General features: G+C 36.5%; 1 protein-coding gene across 1 annotated transcript; it reads right to left on the reverse strand.

Annotated features, from left to right (window-relative positions):
- Positions 1-1,340: 1,340 nt before the first annotated feature.
- Positions 1,341-8,687, reverse strand: slc20a1a (solute carrier family 20 member 1a). The gene is made up of 11 exons (XM_026270344.1): positions 8,477-8,687; positions 6,822-7,453; positions 6,318-6,458; positions 5,867-5,952; positions 5,628-5,724; positions 4,463-4,582; positions 3,500-3,715; positions 2,889-3,384; positions 2,412-2,597; positions 1,991-2,075; positions 1,341-1,890 (listed from the first exon to the last, which is right to left on the reverse strand). The coding sequence occupies exons 2-11, from the start codon at positions 7,168-7,170 to the stop codon at positions 1,726-1,728; spliced, it is 1,941 nt and encodes a 646-aa protein (XP_026126129.1). The 5' UTR covers positions 7,171-7,453; positions 8,477-8,687; the 3' UTR covers positions 1,341-1,725.
- Between the last annotated feature and the right edge of the window lie 3,844 nt (positions 8,688-12,531).

Below are 12,531 nucleotides of genomic sequence, written 5' to 3' on the forward strand. Positions count from 1 at the left end.
TTGATGCAGTGATACAATTTTGTGTAGTGATTACGTAGCGCCCTCATCACGCAATGACATCAGAGCGTCATTTAGCAACTTTTAGCAACAAATCAACCTTCCTTTAGCAACTTTCTCTGAAAATTAGTTGGCAACACTGCAGATACACCGGTGCTAGCAGAGAGACAGTCGGCTAAATAAACTGGACAGCACTCATACACTATGTTCCTAGTTATGCATACAATAGCTTGGTGTGCACGATAGCACAAAGTATGCGCACACCACACTAATAACACACTTTGAAAAGTTAACTCTTTTCTTTATCTCTGAAACAGCATCATGCATCTGAAACACACACAACGGTTTCAAACCATAGACAGTAAAAGAAATGAACACAGAGATCCCATTGGAACTCAATTGAGACAAGTGAAGCCCATTTTTAATTATTTTAAGCACTTCCGTTTCTGACGCGCAGACTCAAACTAAGCTTGATGACGTCAGCAACCTGTCTGACAGATGTAAATCTTCTAGTGGCTGTGCGTGCAAACTGCCATTGTTAATCTTGCAGAGACGGCGAGCTTGAGCGGGGAGTTCTTTGGCGTGAGTGAGCAGGAGTAAGTATTCTGATTAATTATTTTGTATTTTATTTTAAAATGTAACGCCAGTATGCCATATTAAGTTAATTGCCTGCGAGCTTCTCCTCCTGTCTGTACGGTAATTTCTCTACTGTGTGACAGAGAGTCGAGTGGTTATGACACAATCGTTAGCCTATTTTTACAAAAACTGTTTCTATGGGGCCATAATGTAACATAGAAGGTAATTGAGCCCTTTATACATTGTCGTGTATCTTTAGAAATAAATAATGGACAAATGGAGTCTTTAAACACCTCAGATGTAAAGTTATTCGCTGTCAAAGTCACGCCAAAATGAATGGGAGTCAATGGGATGCTAACGCAAGTGAAGTTCTGCTACAAGATGGCGGCATGCAGCCGACTTCAAATTCCGGTCGACTTCCTTCCCGCCTGTTTCAAATGCAGCTTAATGTTCTTTGCGCATTCTCCTCTGTGCATTAGAATTGTTTGTAACAGATTTTATTGAAAAAGCCAGTATTATAAAACTGTATGAGGTAGCCTACTAAAAACATGAAGCGTCCGGGAAGGCACAATATCCACATGCTTTTATTTCTTTTTATTCTCAGAATACTTTTCTTAAATACACTTGCTTTAACCAACATGGATTACCCTTTAAATTTAATACTGTATTGAAAACAAGTCTCACAGTTTTTAGATAAAAAAAAGCATAATTTATACTGTTTTGTAAAAACTGTGGTTTATTTACAGGTGGAAATAAAAATGCAAATGTCAGCAGAAATAGCAGATTTATTTCAAATGCCATGCAAGTATACATATATATTGTTTTATAAATAAAATACTGCCTTACAGCTCAGAGTATACATTTTCATTGCCAAAAGAATTTACCAATCTAACAATATTTTTCTTTACAAACATATGTGAGGCCCAAAAACTAAATATCTCACACATTTAATGGCTACACAATTATTTCCTAACACTATTAAGCACCTTAAACATGTACAAAAATCACAGAGTGTGAGTGTGACATGGAAACATACACAGTCTTTGATTTGCTATGTACAGTACATATGATGGGACCAGACTAAGGGGCATTCCACAGTTGAGGCCCAAATGTGTAAGTATTTACAAGGAGTAAATGGTTTAACATAAAACATTAGGTCAGAGGCAATATAACATAATAGAAGAGTGCCATAATAGCAGCACTGATGAGACCAGAAATTGGCACGGTAACAAACCAAGCGATAAAGATATTCCGGAACAGATGCCAATCAACGGCCTTCCTGGAGCGGAGCCAGCCAACTGACACCACTGATCCAACCTGTTCATAAACACACAAACAAAGAAGATAATAGAACTGGACGTCTGTTATTACAAATTATAACTGTATGGATTAATGCACTAGTAAGTAAGTAACCCACCTTGCAATGAGTGGTGCTGACTGGGAGTCCGATGTTGGAAGCGACAACCACTGTTACAGCAGAGGCGAGCTCAATGCTAAATCCGCTGCGAGACAGACATGATGATTATAATAAGCTATATAAGCATCTTTTAACACAGCAAAGGACTGTTTAAATGGAATAAGTCCTGCAGCATTGTCAAAATGTCATAATACTAAAGACAAGACAAATCTTCTTTACTGCTGTGGTGCTTGAGGGAATTTCCATGAGACAAGGAGTGTTGTTAAACCGTTTGTTTACACTGCACAGTCAACAGAGATAAGAAAGTGGGAACCGGCCCTTAAGCCTCATGAGAACCACGATGATAAAACTGAATTATAAAGCCTGATCCCACAAATAAGCGCTCTTATCAGTTTCTGCTTAGGTATTAGCAGCTTGTTACCTGGAGGGAGTGATGGGAGTCAGGTCTTTGCCCATTGTTTGTATGACCCGCCGACCCCAGATCCAGAGCCCTGTACAGATACCCACTCCTCCATACAGGAGCAACCAGATTGGTGTGGGAGCAGTAGGTGCTACAGAAGCGCTTTCATAGATCAGCCAGAGTGCAACGAGAGGGCCAATCGCATTACTATAAGAGAGAAATGATGGGTAATGCTATCAGTTATAGATTAGCACTGTCGTCTTTATAAAACAATGTGGTTAGAAAAAAGGTTAGAAATGCAAGATATACACTACTCTGTATACTTTAAGGGTTGGTAAGAAACTGCAAAATGCTACATTGGTGCTCATTTTAGTGGACATAAAATAAATATCCATTTTTCGTACTCTATATTATAATGCTGTGACATTTAAATTTACTTGTAGTTCAGTTTTATTAAAAATATTTTGGACAAACAAAAGTTTATTATGTCTCTCATACCTAACGTCATTTCCCCCATGCGCAAACGATCCAAAGCAGGCAGTGAGAATCTGCAGGAACTGGAAGAGCATGGACACCTCTGGCTTGTCTATCTCAAGCTCATCTATTTCCTCTTCCAGTGAGTCTTCTCTGACGGTCTCGTCTCCAATCTCCACTGCCAGAGCTTCTTCTCCTGCAGCAACTTCTCCATCAGCCACCGCAGTGCAGTAACTGTTATAGCTGTCATACCGCGAGCGCCTTTTCTCTCCATCCAGTCCAGTGCGGCTTCCCTCACCCTCCTTCAATGACCCGTGTATTCCGTAGATGGCCATGGTGTAAGAAGTATAACTGTTGTTGCGGCGGATGGGTTTGTCTCCGGTCTCTCCCATGCATTCGCCCACCTTGGCCAGGTGAAGTTTGTGAAGTAGATCCTTGTAGATTCCAGAATCTTTGTGTACGGTGTGAAAATGGCTTCCGCTCAAGTCTGGGACAGCAATTCCAGCTATGCCATTCAAAGCTACAATGGATGACCAAAATTGTAGATTAAAGAATTAGTAATTTAGACATAATAGAATCAGTTCATTAAAACACATACAGTTCATTTCGTGTTTTTATCATTTCAAGAGGCTGACCATGAGTGCAATCCAAATCTTTGGTGTCAAAATCTTTGTTGTCCAGGTCAGTTTCTGCTGAACCTCCGATGTCAAAGGCCACCCTGTTGCTGTCAGCAGGGGGTGTCTGTGGAACAGGAGAGTGGCTTCGAGGTGGGGCAGGATGGGCCATGGAGCCGTTTGAGCATGGTTTCTTCTCAATCAACTGTGTTCCACTAGTGTCGGCAATATTCTGACCTGAATAAATGGAAATAATTACAGAAGTAAGTAAATTAACAGGACAGATCCAAATGCATGCAAAGTCAATGTGGTAGTTTATTAGAAACATTTACAAAGATAATTTATTGCATCATTGTGCAATGGGCAAGGGCTAATTTGGTGTCCAAGAAACATTTCTACTTAATTATCAATGTTGCTTAACATTGAAAAAAAAAAAAAATTTGAGATACTTTAAAGCAACACTTTTAATAAACAGAACTGCACGCATCCCGCGGAAGAACAGTAACCGGAGCTACTTCTCCAAGATTATGTCTATGGCAATTCATGCAGATATGTGTTACTCCACAGCGGTGACGACATGAACAGTCTACAATAGTCCAAAAATAATCACTTATTCTAAATGTACCATAGTCATTTGGGATAAGAGAAAAAAAGCGGTTAGGTAGATGAATTTACGATGTACTCGTCTCGCTCATTATATTTTTTTCCCAATTTTGAACAGAATTACATAGTGTTGCTTTCATAAATCAAAAGTTCAAAGGAACATAGTTTACTTGAAAGAGTAATCTTTTGTAACATATTAAACATCTTTACTGTCATTTTTTATCTATTTAATGCATCTTTACTAAATAAAACTTTTGAATGGTACAGTGTGCATTCATAATGTAAGTTTCAATTACATTGCAAAGAATTACCCAGAATTCCACACTTTGGGCATTTTAAAATTAATACTGATGTAAAAAGGGTATATAAATAAATAGTTACTTTTAATCTTCTTCTTTAACTGTGGACAGACAATGAACCAAACCAGCGCAGCAGTAAGCAGGGCACAGCCCAGTGAGATCAGCAGAGTACCCCACCATGGTATCCTATCAAATCCCAACACTGTAGAATACAGAGAAGAACGAGATGAAAACTTAACACTTTTTAGTGCTAAACAGTTCTACATATTCTACATTCTCATAATGAAAAGTCCTACCATCCTCCTGTAAAGAATTTGGGTTTCTCTAATTAGCAAATTAGCATTAGCTTAACTTCAAACTTGGTTCAAAAACAAACTGTGTGAATACTCAATCCGAAATACAAATAATCTTTTTAAAAAGGGGGACCAAATATTTATTAAAGAAATAAAGCAACTTGTGGACGAGTGTGACAGCATGACAATGATAGCATGTTACGTGTCCCTCCAGAATTAAGTCTGTTGAAAGGCAATGTGTTGACAAAACACCACAGTAAGGCAAACGGTTATACAATGTTCTGTTTAAAATTAGGGTGAAATGGGAGGCTATACAGTGGAAGTTTCTTTTTTATCATTATAACTTATGGCTAAGTTAATTTTCAGTTCCTTTGAATGAACAGAAGCACCAACGGTATCGAACATGGTCATGTGCATGGCTCAATAGATAACCAGGAAGAGGGCGGTCCTGTGGTCCACTGATTAGTACACAGACTCTAGGTCAACTGTTGATTCACTGTGGCTTTTTTTTATCTTCAGTACATCATGATCCCACTGAAGTTCTCTAATGGGTACAGATTGTTGGACTTGGGCCAAAAATATATTTCATAACTTTATTATTACATCAACAGACTGCGCAGACAGTTACACATTTTCAAATAGCTATAATCATTAGCAATACTGAGTACTGCTTAACCCACCAGACTTTGTATGTGTTTGTGAACGTCAAAGTAAATCAACAGTGTGTTAATTAATGATAAATAACGGACGGGTCCTGTACCTATACATGTGATTATGACATGACATGTGATTAGAATTTGGGAACCAAATATTTCTCAAAAAGCTAAAGCTCCTTTTAGTTATATTTAGAGACATAGAAAAAATCTATTCATAAATATTCATATATGAAGAAAATACTGATCTAAATATTTGTAAAAAATGTAATTAAATTACTTAGAGAAGACAAATGCTTACTTGGTGCTCCAGTAAACATGATGGAGAATAGATTGATTCCCATAGTAACAGCATAGAAAACTGGTAATGCTCTTAAACCATTGGGCACTGGATCCTCCTGGAGCATATGGAAATATTGCCATTTAGCACATGGTAAAAGGCACAAGTTCTTTCTTTATTGACAGCAACGAGGGATTAAAAAGTACCAAAACAGACACTGGTACATTATGTAACAGGTAAGCTCAGATTTGCTTTTTTACCTTATTCAAGATGAACTTGCGGACAAAGTAGAAGAGAATAGCAGACATGATTCCGGAGAGAAGAGGTGAAAGAAACCAAGAAGCAACTGCAACACATACATCAACAGGTTAGACAAATAATTATAATGTAATATCTAAACAGTGATGTTCTTCTCTCTTATCTGTACGGCCCAAAATTTCTCAGGGCTGCACGCCGAGTGTCAACAAACACCCAAAATCTTTTCTGTCTGTATAGTCCAAAATGTTCTTTACTATAAATAGATCTCATGTGAAAAAAATAATAAAACTAAGAAATCTGCATTATATCATGCTGGTGGTCTTTCCGCTTCCTATTTCTGGGGTCACATGGGAAAAATATTCTCTTTCCATTAACTGACTCATTCTTCAGGAAAAAATATAATCTGACTAAGCACACTTACGCAAATTCTCAAAAATACTCAGTTTCACATACCAATGCGAAGCAATTCCAGCCATTTGACCCCCTGATGACCTCTAGCAACCATGGAAAAGCCGATTGTGGCACCCACAATGCAGTGCGTCCCAGAGATGGGGAGTTTCAAGAACGAAGCTACAAGCTGCCAAACAGCAGATCCTGTAACAAGAAATGAACAAACATAATTTAAGCCTTTGACTGGACCAACACAAGTCACGATAACCTGATAAAGTTCCACCTAGGTGACATGCTCGCAATTTACTGGATTCTGCTGAATCGCAATCGCCTGTGGAACTATGATGGACATTTTGGATGTGTTCAAATATGTACTGGCTTCGAGTGAAATGAGGATTTGAAGGAGAAAGATAGCAATGGAAGCCAAAGGGATCTAAAATAACCCATTGGTTGCTAAAATATCTTCTTTTGTGGTCCATAGAAGAAATAAAGTCATACTAGTTTGGAACAACAAGAGGAAAATTATTTTTTGGGTGAACTATCACTTTAAATGAAGTATGTACTCACCAAACATGGCGCTAATGGAGCCAGCCATCAGCACAGCCTCTGAGCCGTTGTACATGTGAACATCGATGATACCCGAACGGATAGTCTCACTGACTTTGGCCCCCAAAAGTATGGCACCCACTGTCTCAAAGATGGTGGCCAGGATGCAGGCCTGGCGCAGAGTCACCACCCCAGAACCCACTGCTGTACCAAAGGAATTGGCTACATCGTTGGCGCCCACTGAGAACGCCAGGATAAAAGCGATGACAAAGCCCAGCACCAGCAGCCAGAGGACACCAGACATGTCTGTCTGTGAGGCAGCTGTTAGCATTGTAACAGTTGCTAGGGATGCTAGTGTAGTGGATTCCATTGCTGGAGAGTAACTGCACTTCTGGCCTATTGTGAATCAAACTGGGTTGGATTATTGAGGTATTTCTTCTTAATAAATAAATAAATATCCAAAGTAATTAGAAGACAAGTTAAAAATCTAACAATCTACACCTTGTCTATCTCTACAAACAAAAAAGACAGTAGCGGGAAGTAAAAAGCAACTGTTAGCTAATAAGGGTAAAGTCTTTGTATTGGCTTTGGGTGGCTACACAGACAAAGACATCCATTGTGGATTGGATCTTAGGAGTGATGGACGGTACATTCTGGAAAAGAAAGAGACATTTGGATGGATTAGAGACTTTAAGATCTGACTATAAAAAAGCAAAAAACAGAAACACACAATTAAAGTAAACCACACTGCTTTTATATGCCTTGATTTAGATACTTTTGAGAGAGAGGGATGGTACAGATCTATGATACAGATAGATGATAATTATAACATTTAGATTAGCAGCAACATCTTAATATTATGTAGTAGTTCAACCTCAATCATGTGGCTAGTGTGGTTAACCAACAATGACAATGTGGTACTAAACAAAGTGCAGATGATTTAAATTTTAAATCTGGTAGAACAGCATATTATTTATTTACCATAAAAATAATGATGGTTTTCAAAAAAAACTTTTGAGGAGACATTAAGCTCTACTGCGTGCCAGTGTAAGTCGTCAAGTAGGAATTTCCAAAACAAAGTGCCATATTCATTAGGAAAAAAAGAGGCTTAATAATGCTTCATTAAGCATGCTATTTGATTATGTGCCTGGAAATACTTTTGATATTTTGATGGCAACTTTGTAGCACAGGCTATTACATAAGTGCCTTCAGACATCAGAGGATCAAGGGAGACTCAGAATATAAAATGTACAAACTTTATATGAACACTTGAACACATGCTTCTTTGAGAAGTAGATGAATGACTTGTTGAATTACTTATTATTCTATGAAAATAATATAAATGTTTTGACTTTGCACAGAATACCTGCTGCTTTATGATGGCTCCTTGCCACATTTACATGCACAAGAATACTCTATAATTAGGATTTGTTCATTTTCAGGTCTGAGTGATATTACACACGGATATTTGATGGCCTGCATTTCTAAGTAAAGTCAAGACCAACATAATACTCTTGTGAGCAGACATGAATGAAATTAATGATTAATTAAATTACAAACATACTATCAACTTTGCCCTAAAGTTAAAATACACCATTGAATAAATAGTGCTGGAGCCTATTGCAACCCAACACAAAGTGTCAGATAAAACCTAAAAGAAACTAAAGAGTACTCACCAAATGCGTTGAATGACTTCTGCTTGATCGATTGTATTATCAATAAAATGACTGATAACCGAACGCTCAGTTCTTGTGTAAAACACACAAGGTAAATATGACCCTGAAAGCTTTCTTAGCCTTTAACTCCACAACTCTACTAACTGTAGCTCAGTCCTGTCTGTTATATATAATTACAAGAGAAGGAGGGGAGAGTGACGAGAACCACACCTCCAGAGGATCATGAGACTTCTGTGAAAGGCAAAGACTTTTAATGGTTAGCCAGAAGTTTGCACCAAATAATCAGTTAATATTATGTCATGTGTGCCCCCATGTAGATATATGTCTCTGTGTTAGTTTTCTTTATGAAAAATGACCATATACTTATGTATAATATTACAGCAATGGGCTGTGAAATAAATATTACATAACTTTGTGTTTTGCAAGAGCTCATTCACAGACACCTCTAAATATACAGGTGCATCTCAATAAATTAGAATGTTGTGGAAAAGTTCACTTATTTCAACAATTCAACAAAAATTGTGAAACTCGTGTATTAAATACATTCAATGCACACAGACTGAAGTAGTTTAGGTCTTTGGGTCTTTTCATTTTGATGATTTTGGCTAACATTTAACAAAAACCCACCAATTCAACAAATTAGAATACTTCATATACCAATTTAAAAAAAACTTTTCTAGTGAATTGTTGGCCTCATGAAAAGTATGTTCATTCACTGTACATGTCCTCAATACTTGGTAGGGGCTCCTTTTGCTTTAATTACTGCCTCAATTCGGCGTGGCATGGAGGTTATCAGTTTCTGGCATTTTTTCTCTTGACAATAATAGCCCATAGATTCTCGATGGGGTTCAGGTCTGTTAAGTTTGCTGGCCAGTCAAGCACACCTACACCATTGTCATTTAACCAACTTTTGGTGCTTTTGACTGTGTGGGCAGGTGCCAAATCCAGCTGGAAAATGAAATCAGCATCTACATAAAGTTGGTCAGCAAAAGGAAGCATGAAGTGCTACAAGATTTCTTGGTAAACGGGTGCAGTGACTTTGGTTTTCAAAAAACACAACGGATGAAAACCAGCAGATGACATTGCACCCCAAATCATCACAAACTGTGGAAACGTAACACTGGACTTCAAGCAACTTCTATGAGCTTCTCCACCTTTCCTCCAGACTCTAGGACCTTGGTTTCCAAATGAAATAGAAAACTTGCTCTCATCTGAAAAGAGGACATTGAAACACTGGGTAACAGTCCAGTTCTCTCGGTTGGTTGTGCTTATTTATTTTTTTTCTTTTAGAAGGCCGTAAAGATGAATGATTATGTAATATTAGTTTCATTGGTTTATATATTACACCTAATTGTTCTTATTAACATGCCCTCCTTTTTTATGACAAATAGTCGTAACACAGTTACCAATCTCTAATCAGTTATTAGTTCAACACTTATGAACATGTCTGTTTCCATTATCAGTCAATAATGAACATCCTTTTTTTTCCATGACACATATCCGTCAGCAACTTTGCCAGGACCGAAATGCTATGATGGACACTGGACTGCTGACATCTTTCTTCATATAATAATTTACCATTTTAAAGTGATGGATGGTATGTTTGATATGGGAAATGCCTTCTCAGCTCGAATGAGAAAATATATTTTTGGATCAAACTTTGAACCCCATTTGTGTAGACCGGGGGGCCTGGACTGAGGGACTGTCAATACATAATGTCATAAAGATTATTTGCAAGTCTGTGACCCATCTACACATCACTTATGGCTGTGCTTCTTAAAGCTGTAATAATCTTTATCGCAGTACTTAAAACTGGTTTATGTCTCTTTTGAAACATAATTGAAATGTGACAAACCAGGCAAAAAATATAAAAGGGTGAAACATCTTAATTAAATTATGGCTATTAGCGCTGGGTAGATTACTTACAACTAGTCTATTACTGATTCCAAATCACTTGACCATTTTTTTTGTTAGTAATATAATTAATTACATTACACATTTTATGTAATCAGACTATTTTTGATTACTTTGAGATAACTTGTGATTTAACTAATTTATCACAATGATTTACATAGGTTAATCATGTACCATATTTATATAAAAATACAAAAAGAAAGAAAAAAAATATTTAAAAAATTGTTAGTTACAACATTAAGTGCATTGTTTATTATATGCATATAATTAATCCTGGAACTTATTATTATTAATTTATTTTATGAAAAAAAAATGTATTTGACAAAAGATGAAAAATTAAGATAAATATTTTTAAAATGACAACAATCATTATTTTAAAAAAAATGACTAAATGTAAATGTAAAAAAATATATAAATGAACTATTTTATACCTGGGTTACGCTTTATATGAAGGTGTCTTTGTTACAGTGTAATTATACATTTAATATTAATTAACTACATGGACTTACTATATGGTTAGGATTACTTGCACACAATTATTCATAATTAATTTTTATTATAACAGCAAGTACATGTAACGTGTAACAAAACCTATAACTGGTTTACCTGCATGTCCTGTGACCGTGAGAATAATATGGAATCATGTAATCAATAAAAAAGCAACTGTAGTCTGATTAGAGATATGATGTAATTTAATATAATCTAATTAATATAATCTATAATCTATAATCTAAGTACTTAATTTTTGTAATCTGATTGCGTAATTCAGATGACATGTAATCAGTTACTACCCAGCACTGCCTATTAAAGGCTTATAGACATAGACTGCAGATATGATGATGCTGACCCTGAGGACATCATTTCTGCTACTAAAATGTTTAAAATGACTAGAGGTATTGTATTTTTTAATTTTGTTTAAATTTAAGTTATCTTTCTAGCGATATAAGTGTTCAGTCTATCATAAAGACAAAACTATTGCTCAAAATGTTTAATATTATAATTTGCTACTCAATAAAAATTTCTTATTACTATCAATGTCGAAATATTCACATACATAATATTTTTTTTCCAGTATTCATTGATTAATAGAATGTAAAAAAACAGCATTTGTTGATCTTATTGTAAGCATATTATTTTTTTGTAACAAACCCCAAACATTTGAACAATACTAAATATATAAAAGCATCATGTCGTCTTTCAATGTTGGTTCAATCACAGGATAGTGAGGAATTTTCCTACAGGACTTTTTTGTTTCCACACATACTCTGACCTCAGTCGAAACCACAGGCAGCTCCATGTGAAATACAGAAGGTTCTGGATCAAGGCCAAACCAAAATGAAATGAGCCTGTTGTTGTATTTGTCTAAAATGGCAGGTTTGTTACTCTTCCTTTTAATTCAGAGACTGGCTGATGTTGCGCAACATTTAACCTGGGAGTTAGTCTTGTGAAATCAGCCTTGACATTTTGAACTTACTCCTCCGAAGCAGTTTTCAAACATAATATTTGGCTCTGGTTTTACAAAACAGATAACCTTCTCATTTTAACTCTCTCTGGGAACAAACAGTAACGGCACACGGTGGCAGCTCTGTTTTTCCACAAACCGCACTCTTAAACCTGTATTTAAACTCGAAGTGTAGGAAAACAGGAAAGGAATCTTCAGACTAAATAGTCTGGTTTTGTCGCACGTTTCACCCACATGTGTCTGAGGGCTGCTCAGCTGCTCCACTAATAGGTTAGCAGTCTGATGCAGAGCAGGAAGATGCTAAAATAAGCTGTTTTCTCCCTGCTCCGTCGATTGCTGCTGAACTGGGTGACACAGATCTCTGAAGCCCAGTCTGCTCTGCACCAATCCCAAGACAGTTTTTTTTCTTCACACATAAAATGTATATATAGGTCACTAGATAAAAATGCAGAAGAATGTGCCACTATATGTAAACCGCTGTGCTTTAGAAATAAATGTGCAGCTCAGTGAATCATGATAGAATATTGCTTGTAAAAGGTAAAAGAATACATATATAATATAAATGTATTATATAAAACATCGAATGGGAGGCACTATATACGAAATGCATGATGTTAGGATGAAAATTTGAGAACATCTGAGGGAAAACCTGTTTAAAATTTGTTACATAATAATCCAA

This window comes from Carassius auratus, chromosome 8 (genome assembly GCF_003368295.1).
Source record: "Carassius auratus strain Wakin chromosome 8, ASM336829v1, whole genome shotgun sequence".
Lineage (NCBI taxonomy): Eukaryota > Metazoa > Chordata > Actinopteri > Cypriniformes > Cyprinidae > Carassius > Carassius auratus.

Bases quoted from the DNA above. Each gene is read 5' to 3' on its own strand.
- slc20a1a (XM_026270344.1), bottom strand. From the start codon at position 7,170: ATGGAATCCACTACACTAGCATCCCTAGCAACTGTTACAATGCTAACA. The intron at 5,953-6,317 runs GTATGTGAAACT...TATGTGTTGCAG, and splicing joins GCTGGAATTGCTTCGCATTG to TTGCTTCTTGGTTTCTTTCA. The intron at 3,716-4,462 runs GTAACTATTTAT...CCATTTATTCAG, and splicing joins GTTAAAGAAGAAGATTAAAA to GTCAGAATATTGCCGACACT.